The sequence below is a fragment of the Dermacentor albipictus genome, chromosome 4 (assembly GCF_038994185.2).
Source record: "Dermacentor albipictus isolate Rhodes 1998 colony chromosome 4, USDA_Dalb.pri_finalv2, whole genome shotgun sequence".
NCBI classification, from domain to species: domain Eukaryota; kingdom Metazoa; phylum Arthropoda; class Arachnida; order Ixodida; family Ixodidae; genus Dermacentor; species Dermacentor albipictus.
In genome coordinates, this window is record NC_091824.1 from 13,142,991 (window position 1) to 13,155,088 (window position 12,098).

Consider the following 12,098-nt stretch of genomic DNA (forward strand, 5'->3'; position numbering starts at 1 on the left):
GCAGTAGTTAGAAATGTTTTGCTTGCATGTGAAGGAGATTATTTAGCATTTTTTTATATTCAACAACATGAGCCATTTTTTGCACCAGTTGTTAATTCGGTAAAGGTCATTTTGCAGTGTTAAGTGGTCGTCGGTACAGGTTATTGGACGATATATGATGCAATCGTCAGCACAGATTTGCAGGCAGGAAGAAATGTTTTCTGGCAAGTCGTTTATATAGATTTTCTTGTTGTGTCGCCGGCAAAATTTTCGCCGTCACTTGTTGCCAAAGAAGTAATCAGTTTCAAATCTTCTGGTAAATGGCACTGCTGTAACGGATCAGAAGGACGTAGAGGATGCCTTAAACCTTTACTTCTGTTCCATGTTCACCAGGGATGATAATGTAACTCCACAATTCAATGCGTTTGACGAAATTCCTGCAATAAATAATCCATCTGTTAGTGAAGAGGGTGTACTGACACTTCTGCTCAATCTAGTTATCAGAAAGTCGCCAGGAATCGACGGCATTCCTGCTTCCTTTGCCTTCTGTAATGCTGAATGGTACGCAAAGTACCTATGCTTGATATATGATAAATCATTGTCGCATGCTGAACTTCCGAACGATTAGAAACATGCTAAAATCACACCGATATCGAAAACCAACGACCGGTCTCTTGTCTCTCCCTACAGGTCTATTTCCTTATTATGTACTTGTGCGAAGATACTCGAGCACATTATATTCGCACATATTTCCACTTTTGCTGAGAAAAACTGCATTATTGATAGTTTACAGCATGGTTTCTGCCGCAAACATTCTATGGTAATTCAACTATTAGAAATTGTCCATGATTTTGCAGCAGCATTAAGTAAGGGTAATCAAACAGGCATGATATTTCTGGATTTCGAGAAAGCTTTTGATAGAGTGTGCTATCAAAAACTGATTTTGAAACTTCAACCTATTCTGAAAAATTCGGTACAAACTCAATAAAAAAAAAACGATACATTGCTCGCATGGCTAGCGGCATACTTATCATTCAGGCATCAAATTGTATATATTAATGAAATCTGTTCGAAATCTGCCCCTGTAGTGTCCGGTGTTCCTCAGGGTTCCATCTTGGGGCCATTACTTTCCTTGGTTTCTATAAATGATATTGCTGCCAATATACCAATTAAAATATGTCTGTTTGTCTATGATTGTATACTTTACCATGAAATTTTGTGCCATGACGATCAGGAATTATTAAATATGTCTCTACATAAAACTCAGGCCTGGTGCCCAACTTGGCAAACGTGCATTAATTATAAAGAAACAGTAGCTATGACTGACATGCAAAGTTAGTCCTTTGAAGCTCCACTACACCATCGATAACAACACCTTATCTCAGGTTACAAAATACAAGTACTTAGGAGTAATAATTACATCACATCTGAAATGGAATGACCGCATAACGTACACTGTAAATAAAGCAAGGAAATGACTTGGATATTCAAGAAGAACCCTTAGCAAATCATCCTCAACAGAAATTAGACTAGTCGTGTACAAAACGTTCACCAGATCAGTTCTAGAATATGCAGCAGCTGTTTGGAATCCACACACAAAGAGCAATATTACCAAACTTGAGAATGTCCAACACAAATGCGTCAGGTTCATATATAATTTTATAGTTGGAAAAAATCCCTATCAGCCCATTTGCAAACAGCCAATTAGAGACCCTACAGGTAAGACGACGCTAGGAAACAATAAAAATGCTCTACTTAATTTACCATAACCAAGTTGGAATAAACAAAAATGCATGTTTTCATTCAATTACCCAGCGGCAAATCTATTCTTTCCTTTCAAAGAAGGTGAGTGAGTTCTTGTGCAGAACAAATGTGTTCAAAGCCTCATTTTTCCAGAGCGCAGTTTGCACATGGAATACCCTACCTGCCAATATGGTTGAGTGTTCAACGGTTTCTTTTTTCTTGAGTGCGTTCCGCAATAGCTAACAATGCGCACATTGTCGTGTCATTGTGTTTGTACTTCGCTTTGTACGTCTTATGTAGGTTCTTTTAATGTCGTACTTGGTCGACCAAATGTACATCGTATTCTTATATTCTGTATTGCTATGTACCCCCACTCCTGCCTAAAGCCTGACATCCAGGCTGGCAATATGTAATAAATAAATAAAAACAATAGGGGGTCGAGGATGCACCTCTGTGGTACGCCTGAAGTTACGTAAGATAGGGAGGATTGGAAATTGTTAATAACTGTGAACTGCTGGCCGAGTGAAAGAAAATTACGGAGCCAAAATAGTTCTGTACTTGATTCTAGTAGCTGAGTTTTGCAAGAGAAACCTCTCCTGAATCCGTGTCGGTCGTTGAAAAATAAGTTATTAGATTCTAAGTGTTGGCAAACATGACAAGTGATTGTGTGTTCAAGAAGTTTGCAGCAGATGCAAGTTAAGGAAATGGACGACGGTAGCTTTCGGGAGTATGTTTATCGTCGGCTTTAAACACAGGCACTGTTTTACCAATTCTACAATTGGAGGGAAGTTGACCTGTCGCTAAAGAATGCCTGAAAAGCTGGTATAAAATGTTAGCAGAAACAGAGACAGTGTTTTTAAGAATTTTAGATTTAATATTTTCAGTGCCAGCTGAAGTGGATGATTCAAGGTTATTAATTAGAAGTATTATGCCCTCGGCAGTTGTTTCAATCGGTTCCATATCTGCGAAGTCAAGTTTGGGTACCTATGGAACATCATAATGGTCTTCCCGGGTGAAGACAAATGAAAAGAATGTGTTAAATGCCGAGGCGCAATGACTGTCTGAAAGTGGAACATGATCATCGTCTAGCAAAGATATCTGTTGCGGATCATGATCGGGGGATACAAGTTTCCAAAACTTCTTAGAACTAGATTTTGGAAGGGAAGGTAAATCACTAGAGAAATATTTTTGTTTAGCAGATTGTACTGTAAAGGTATTGTACTGGAACAGTAGTTTATCATAAAATTTTTTTATGCCTTCCATGCAGGTGTGCCATGTCATTTTGCTGTGCGATATAAATGTTTCTTTTTGTTTCTGAACTGCCGGAGGGACTTAGTAAACCAGGAGATTGATTTATTGTTTTTGACTGTTATGAGCAGGATGTGTTGATTTGCTAGCGCACACAATCTGTCTGGGTAAAGCATCCAGTTATAATTGATGGGGGACTGTCAAAGGATAGTAGGAATGTGTCAGTGTAGAAGGTTTTGAGTTTGGTGTTAATTCACACAAAGCAGTTGAATTAAGTGCATACCACCGCTTCGGTTGCAAGCAGCAGGCTTAAAATTGGCTTTACTGTAATAGCGAATTTTTTAGCTGTCGGTGCCAGAAAAGGGTAGCGGAATGTTAAAGGGAAGCTGAAGAGTCTGTCGAATTCAATAAGACGCTCATATACGGATGCGGGAACCTTATAAACCATGTAGGTAATTTTTTTTTTTTTTCAATTAGGAGCGACGTAATCGTCGGTTGAAATTGCACTGTAGCTCCGCCCCCCGTCAAATGCCGCGCTCTGCTGCTGACGCTGACGATGCGAGCGGAGACCGGAAATCGCGGTGTTGTGACGTCAACTCTAGTGTTTCGTTCCTTCGCAGCGTCCGCGACCGCGCCTGGCCGCGCTTGTTTCTGCGTGCGTGCCCATCGTAATCTGCTTCGATCGACCCTGCATTCCTTTGTTGGTGCGTCTGCATGTATGTAGAGTGGTAGCCAACGTGCGTGGTAGTCAACGTGAGTGGTAATCAACGTGAGTGGTAGTCAACGTGGTAGTCAACAGATGAAGGTCACTACACGTACTGCATGAACCGGGAAGCTTTTCTCGCGTTTAAACCGTCTTTGTAGATTGCCGACAGCTTTGGACAGCGCACAAATGCTGACGATCGCATCCCCGCTTACGTTCCACAAGGAGGCATGCAGGAACACAACACTACAGTTGTTCGACCGGAAACGAGCTCACTAGATCGGCGAATGATCGGCGAGATCACTAGATCGCTTTGCAAAAAACATACTGACCAAAGAGCATTTCCAACACGAGGAGATCCCAAGACTTTGCTTTCGTTCGCGTCGAAAGCACTGCTCGCACCAGCATCGCTTGCTTCTTCGAGAGGCCGGCTCTTCGCAATCGGCTCGTACATGTAGGGAGTAACGCCAAACTCCTCAGAAAAACGCAGTCTCTCTAAATTTTCTATTACCGTCTCAGAAGAACAGCGCCAAACTACCTGGCACCACGCTTCATGTGTAGCGGCAGCGGTCAGTTACTAGAGTTGACGTCACGAGGCGCCCAACCAATCACAGGCGGAAATGAGACGCGCGAGCTGGGCGTGTCCGCTGCTGCACTTTTCGTCGAAATAAAATATATTTGCGCTTTCTTTCGCTCAATTTCGATACGATATTCGAATTCGGAGGTTTGAAAACCATTATGTACAGATGTTCACTCATTTTTTCTGGAAAACCTTTCAGCTTCCCTTTAAGGGAAACTTGAAGGAGTCTGTGATTGCTAAATCCATCCATGTGTAGTACGGCACCTATGGTTTCAGGAGCGATCATAAGAATTAGGTCGAGGATGTTTGAACCGCGTGTGGCTTGATTCACTATTTGAAATAAGTTAAAATCTAAGGTTAGGTAGATAAATTCTGCGGACATGTGGCAGGAGGAAGACAACTGGTTCTAGTATATTGTGGAAAAATTAAAATTGCCGAAGATGTAAATGGCATCGGTGCGACATAACTTGATAGCCTCAGTGATGCTACTGCGCAGTTCGTTCACAAATGAATGGCTACAGTCAGGAAGTCGGTAACAATTGCCGATGAGTAGAGTGAAAAACTTGGTTATGCAGGCTGCCCAGATAATTTCTATGTTAGAGTGTGTATTAATTACATGTGATTGTAGAGTCTTTTTTATTGCAACAAGAACACCTCCGCCATGCCTATTTGTAGGATCATTTCGGTATATGTGAAAATTGTTACGATCAGGCAGAATTTCTCTATCAGTGATGCCAGGGTATAGCCACGTTTCGGTAAGGGTAAGTATGTCGCAGTTGCTGTCGTCAAGGGAGGAACGGACCAAATCCATTTTGGCAGTAGGCTGCGGATATTAATAGATGATAGCGATAATGAGGAAATGGCTTGATGGGATTCAGCTTTATTCCGGTCTTGTATGCACATGTTAAACTTTAGCTATCTACTAGCTAGCACAACTTAGTCAGTGTTGATATCATAAATGTAAGTGTTCTTATTAAGCAGGCGGTCAAGCAGGCAGTTCTTATTAAGCAGGCCAACAACTTTTGCCTTGCTTGTTGCGTCGCTAGAGAAAAATCTTTGGCGATGGAAATTGTCATTCTTTTTAATTTAACAAAATTTACTGCTCGTCTTTGAAGAAGGTTAGCTTTGCGATAACCAATCTAGTTTTTCCTTCGGTGAACTTGCCGAGCCTGTGAACACGCTTGAATTGTGAACTAGTGGTCATTATTTCTAATCATTCAGAGCAAAAGGTTATTATTTTCTCCTCGGCCTTGGTTTATTCTTCCTCATTATCTTCAATCCCGAAAAAGAGAAGATTACTAAATTGCCGCTGCCCTGTTTTCAGCATCATCGCAACGAGACGTAATTGCTGCCAACTGATTTGAAACCTTGAGCAGGCTGTCATCAGTAGAACCTTCGGTGTTACGCTGCATTGCAATCGTTGCCTTGAGGGCAGCGACTTTGGCGTTAGCCGTTTTGTGCTCGTCACTTACTCGTTTCAGATGAGCTAACATTGTGGCATGATCAGCTACCAGTTTATCAGTGCTTTTTAAGGCCGAAGCAAAGGCATCAGCTTCGACTTTACTCATGGGGCCCAGCTTCGGTTCAACATCGCCCGAGAGCATAAGCAATGCGTTTAGGATGTCAGAACGCAGGTTGTACGGAATACGCAATAATCGCTTCACCATAAAACTCTGGTGGGCACGATACCGCAATAAAACAAGAATGGCTGCACTTGGTACAGGAAGCACCCCTCATATAACTAACCTGTAACAGCAGAGGACGTAAGTCACCCATCCCATTTAGAGTGTATTTCTCAGACATTATCAAACTACCGACTACTGTAAAATCCCGAGAGATAGCCCATCTAAAATCGGGAGAAAATTGAGTGACAATGTAAGATGGGCTAACTTTCAGTGTGGTGTGTAACTTTCGGTTTTTTTAAGCCGGGAGCTTAGTCAGGGGTGGGTTATCTTTTTGGAGTGGGGCATCTCTCGGGATTTTATGATAGCAGCTTTTTGTCTGGGGTCCTATCCTTTGTTGAATGAGTGGAGTAAAAGGAACTGCTACAGTATCTAATAGCAGCTATTTATGTCTGTATTATTGTGCAGGGACGTGCGATGACTACACCAGTGGCGATCTAGTGTTTGTGAACAGTTTGCCGTGGAGTCGATCAGACATCGTCTCCGTGCCCTGGCACCGGGAGGAGCTGTCCAAGCGCTGCTGGATCGAAGGTGTGGACGACAACGCTATGCAGCAGGCAGAACGTGGCACACTGGTTTCGATTGTGGCTCCCCCTGCTGGCTATAAAGTGCTCCGAGGCATCTCATCTCAAAAGGTTTCCGTCTTGGCTGGTAAGACCTGTTTCTGAGATCACATTTGACAAGGCTTCATTTATTGTATCCCCTGGTGTTGCCATTGCAACAGTCGGGAAATGCTGCAGTCAAGCAGTACTGCTTGCTTCTGAGACACCAACTCTTACTGCGAGCGTTGCACAGAATTTTACACTAAGGAGAAGGACTAAATCAGTTTAGACTGATATGGTATTCTTTCAAAACCGTTATTTTCGTTTCGTTTTGTGGCAAGAGGTTGAATACTAAAAAAAAAAAAAGAAAGCCAAGCTAAGTAGCAGTGTGCCTAGTCAACATCCTGGATTTTATAGTACTTATATATTCTTGTATTTGGTTTGCATGCATTAGAAGTTCTTGAAACTTGCTAACTTCAGTTGGTGGTTCCTTCAGAATACAATGTAGTACATGTTTAAAAACAAAAAAAAAAGAGAAAATTGCAGCTTTGCTTGAGGCAAAGCATTGATTGCGATAGCAAATCATTAGTGGGTTGTATAAAGTATAGTTAGTAGTTGTGTTGGCTGTATAGATTGCAGTAATTCACTTACCAACTAAATAACTGAATACTAACAAATAACTAAATAACTAATACAATTACTAACTAACAAGCATGGTGTCACGTGCGCACATGCATACATAAACAAATCTCACTTAATGGCCATGGACACTCGCTGTCAGAACACTGGCGTGATGAAGAGTGGCAGCACTGCCAAGCGAACGCATTGTGTTTGGCTTCAACTTGTCATTGAATCTTGAGATTAGGCCACCTCCAACACTAGGCATTTGAGGACACGGCACACACGAAGCCACAAGCCATCTCGGCATTTGTGGCCTTTGTATCCACCACAGATTATTACATTCAAGATAAAGCGCACGACCGCGTTAAGTGGTCAAGCTAACGCACTCACCTGCCTCCCTTCCTTCCCTCTTAGTGTGTGTGCTAGAAAAAAGGCAGTGCCCATCAAGCCTCTATTGTTCTCAGCTCACCCTCTCACGCTTTCTTTCGCGCTTATAGCAAATAGTGCTGTGGGGCACAATAGGATCTTATGGCACTTGAAATTTATATGGCACATTAGAACAATGGCGATGGTGGAAATTCGGCCGGAGTGTCCCAATAATCAGTATCCTAAAAATAATAAATCGGCCTAAACATATGCCGTGAAAATACGTTTCATTATGGTGAGCTGATCTGAAAATTTCAAAGCAGGTGTGCCTCCGGTCTTTCATTCTTCACATCTTTTCTGGCTTATCAACCCTCATCTCGCAGTAAATGTGGCAGTTTTGCTATTGTAGGTGCCTAATTTAATAATGCAGCTAAACTTATTTCTCTCCTGTGACCCTTTAAGACAAATGTCGAGTAGCCTGGAACTTAGTATTAAAAGAGAACAAAAAAAGTTCAATGGCAGAAGAGTGTATGTTGTAGTAACTTTGGTTCATATCCTACTTTAGTGTGAAACACAGGATGAAGGGCTGGAAAGAGGTGTGTCAAGTCCCTTGTACCATGTTTGGTATAAATCGAGATACTAATATCACCAGCATGCCCAAAACTACATTCAGTAGTTATTCGGGCTTGAGAACCTATGTTATCACTGGTGGCTGACCATTTTACGACAATTGACTGCTGCGTCGGGTTAATTAATGAGTGAGAAACATTCCCATACAAAACAAGGGTTTATTAAGCCTAACATATTGGGCCAACTTGGTTCCTTCACAAGGGTTAATTTACTTTTTTGGTGTAAATTTTAAAGAATGTTTCCAGTCATCACTTAATCCCCAACAAAGGGGCTAAGTTGGCCTCAAAATGTTGGGTTTCATAAATTTCGGCTTTAGTTTAATCAATTGCAACTAGATAAAAAACTTGACACCCCAGTGGCTCTAACAAGAGTGCCTTGTCTCTGACATATTGTGCCATCACAGAAGCAGGGTGTCTGGCAACCTTGAAAACCTGTAACAATCATAGAAATTGTGAGCATTTGGAAAACTGATTGAAGTTGCATATTTATGTAGGCTGGTTCCCCGCAAAGTTATTAGGCTCTTAGCAGCACCGCAAGCCAACTCTTCTGCATAATTCTATTTTTAATCACCATAGTGAAAGATTTGATTAGTAAATTAATTATTGCATTTGCTTCTCACTCAACGCAGCCACATGCTTAGCCCCTGCATGTACTTGCAAGACAGTGCAACCTTCTACTTGCATCTTGTACGTCGTCGTGAAGGATATTGATAGGGCTGCTGAGCACGAGGTCGCAGGATCGAATCCCAGCCCCGGTAGCTGCATTTCAATGGGGGCAAAATGTGAAAACACCCATGTACCTAGATTTAGGTGCACGTTAAAGAACTCCAGGTGGTCGAAATTTCTGGAGTCCTCCACTAAGGCGTGCCTCATAATCAGAAAGTGGTTTTGGCACGTAAAACCCCATAATTTAATTCAATTTAATTTAATTTAATTAAGGATATTGATAGTTACAGGAGCATATATGGGTGCATGCCAACAACGTTTTTTTTTTCATGAGTTGATGCTGCATAGCGTTTGCATCATAGCATCTGTGTACGAGTACAGTTTTTATTAACCTAACAAATTTAGTGGGTTGCGCTGTCACATACATTAGTCACCAACATACGAAGACCATAGATGGCAGAAGGGTGTGACATAGTACAGACCTAAAGTGCAGAGCGGTTGTGACTCCTCACTAATGCGCTTTGTTGCACTATTAAAATCATGTTGTAGTAACATTGTAATACAGTAAAAGCTCATTAATTCAAACTCACGCCTTGGTCCCGGCACAGCCCTGTGTATTTGAGTGGGGGAAAACTCCCGATAATTCAATCGCGTCGGTATCCACAATGGTTAATTTGAATGGGAACCCCTAGTTCACAGCCCCTGGTTTACATGGCTAGCACGATCTCTGTGTCTGAGATCGCAACTTCATGGTGCACATGCGCTCTCTGTCTTGCATGTGCCCATGCTATTTGGGTAGCATGCTCACCCTGCTGCGGCAGCTACGTTTTTGCAGGAGACAAAGCACTGTAGGCGTCGAGCTCAGTTAAAATTTTTTGGTTGTCGTAGACTGCTTTCATTTGTGCCGCGGCAGGTAGCCAGTTTTTTGTGTCGCCTTTTTTGTTCCCTCGGCGCTTTGTTAGCAATGCCTCATCGACTGTGCCAGTCACGGCGAGTTGGGAAAAATACTCGGTAAAGGACTTAAAACGAAGACAAGGCTTTTGTGGAATGTGGTCTTATATTCAAGACTGAAATCACAAAGAAGTACGACATCACAAAGAGAACACTGTCGACCTACATGAAGAACAAAGAACAAAGCGTCAACCCTGCCCTGTAAATAAACGTGTTTTGGAGCATAAATAGCATTATATATTTTGACATTAAGGCTCGCTGCTCACATGAATGCATGTCGGTACTTGTTTCTGGCGCATAACTGACCATACAACTGTCTGATCAATTAATTTCCTTTGCTTTTCGAGCTCCATGAAACTTAATTTACGAAATCACCTGCCACAAATGCGTAGTAACGCCTAATTTGCGATAACGAGTCCAGAGGTGGCTTCTTGGCGTTCTGCCCGCGCAGCGTGGCACGATGGCCGTTCATTCTAGACCCCGCCCGCTCATTTGAACTCCACTCAATTCGAACAGTTTTATGGTCCTCTTTGAGCTCGAATTAACAAGCTTTTGCTGTAGGTTGTGATAGGACAGCTATGCGGCATAAACCTAATCTGTCATGATGAATTAAGCTTCTGCTGCACCGCTGAAGAAGGTCCATTGCCTTGAAGGAACATTTGTATACAGTATAAATTAGTCAGAAAATGCAATAGGAGAACTCTGTGGCAGTGCAGTGAAAGCCACATGTTTCGCACTCATGTAGCGCTTGGACATAGGGAGAAGTACTGTCAGCACATCGCTTGCTCTCTGGGCTAACCCTCGTATTCAGAAATGCATCTTAGCTTCAAGCCCATGCTTGACTTGATCTAAATGATGCCTATCGTGAGCGAGTGCTAGATGCTCGTTCTATTTCGTTCGGTGTTTTTGCACCAGGTGTCATTTAGATCAAGTAAAGCATGGGCTTGAATTTAAGATGCATTTCTGAATACGGGGTAAGACGTGTATTGCAGAAAAGTTGTACTGTGGATTAATTACAGTAGGTGGAGTAGTGACCCAACTTTGACATTGTCGATGTTTATGTGATTAGCACTGTAGCAATGTAGCGACAAGCCATATTTCCACCACAGAGACGTGCCACGTATGGAACGTGTATGCAGCCGGGCTCTTCTCTGGCGCTTCCCTTCTGGACTTTCTGTGTCATTCAGCACTGCCGCAGCAATGTCCACGTGTGGCACTTGTGTGAATATAACATTCACACAAGTTTGCCTGATCATATATGATGCAGGTTGAGTACCGCCGAGCACCATAGAAATTCTGAATGATTTTTTCGCCATTGAACAGCGGCACATACAAAGTGGCACATAGTTACCCAATCGCTGAGTAGATCATAAATATGATCGCTTTGGCGCAAACAAGGAAAGATGGAAGGGAACAAGGGGAGCCCCATTTGTTCCCTTCCGTCCTTCCTTGTCTGCACCAAAGTGATCATATTTATGGTCTACTCAGCAATATGAACCGACTAGCCCAGCACCATGTACTTCTGGGCTACATAGTTACCCAAGTTGGCACCACATGTAATTAATTATTGTGTATATTGAACAACTGTACAATCCCCTTGAAGATCCCATGCAGATGTGTAGGGCTTGTGGAGGCGTATATAGAACGCCTGTTCAACAGCACATTTGATATTGTCATGAGCTCTCGTAACCGAGGGCAGAAGGAGCGTGAATTACTGTGGAGATAAAGAGTAGAGAAGGAGGACGACGTTCGGTGGGCTGCCTTTGTACCAGTCCCAAAAAACGTCAACCGTTCCGGTTGATCTATGTTGCATTTTATAAGTAAATGCTTCGCACATAACATTTCGTGGAGGTGCGAGGTAGCTCCCACGAATGGTAACGCAGCCGTCAGTACAAGACCTTCGTGAAAGCCACTGCCTTGCTGGACTTTTGCCATCGGCTACCAGCATGCCTCAAGACGAAGATACTCCCAGTACTGCATTGGCAGGACTAGCCCTGATTCAGCACTACCGAGAGCCATGCACATTATCCTCAAAGGTAGAAGATGTCAACGAATGGCTCACCCATTATGAGAGGGTAAGCCAGTGCAATCACTGGAATGCTGCTGCCCAACTGAGGAAGATTGTTTTCTTTTTGACTGACACGGTGATGGTTCAGTATGACAACCATGCGGACATGCTAACTACCTGGCCCTGTTTTGTTGAGGAGATCAAGAAGTGTTTTGGCAATTCGGATGCTAAGAAGAAACAAGCAGAATTAATGTTAGCTCAGAGGCCTCAGGTTCCTGGAGACACATGCACCACATTCATGGAGGAATTTCTAAAACTGTGCAAGACCGTAAACCCTCGAATGTCAGATGAGGATAAGGTGGGACACCTTTTAAAGGGAA

General features: G+C 42.7%; 1 protein-coding gene across 1 annotated transcript in view; it reads left to right on the forward strand.

Moving 5' to 3' along the window:
• LOC135917090 (alpha-mannosidase 2C1-like) overlaps nt 1-12,098 on the forward strand; it is a 232,906-nt gene that overhangs the window by 126,959 nt on the left and 93,849 nt on the right. Inside the window, exon 11 of the mRNA XM_065450585.2 lies at nt 6,344-6,586. Within this exon, the coding sequence (XP_065306657.2) occupies nt 6,344-6,586 (243 nt within the window). The remainder of the gene's footprint in view (nt 1-6,343; nt 6,587-12,098) is intronic.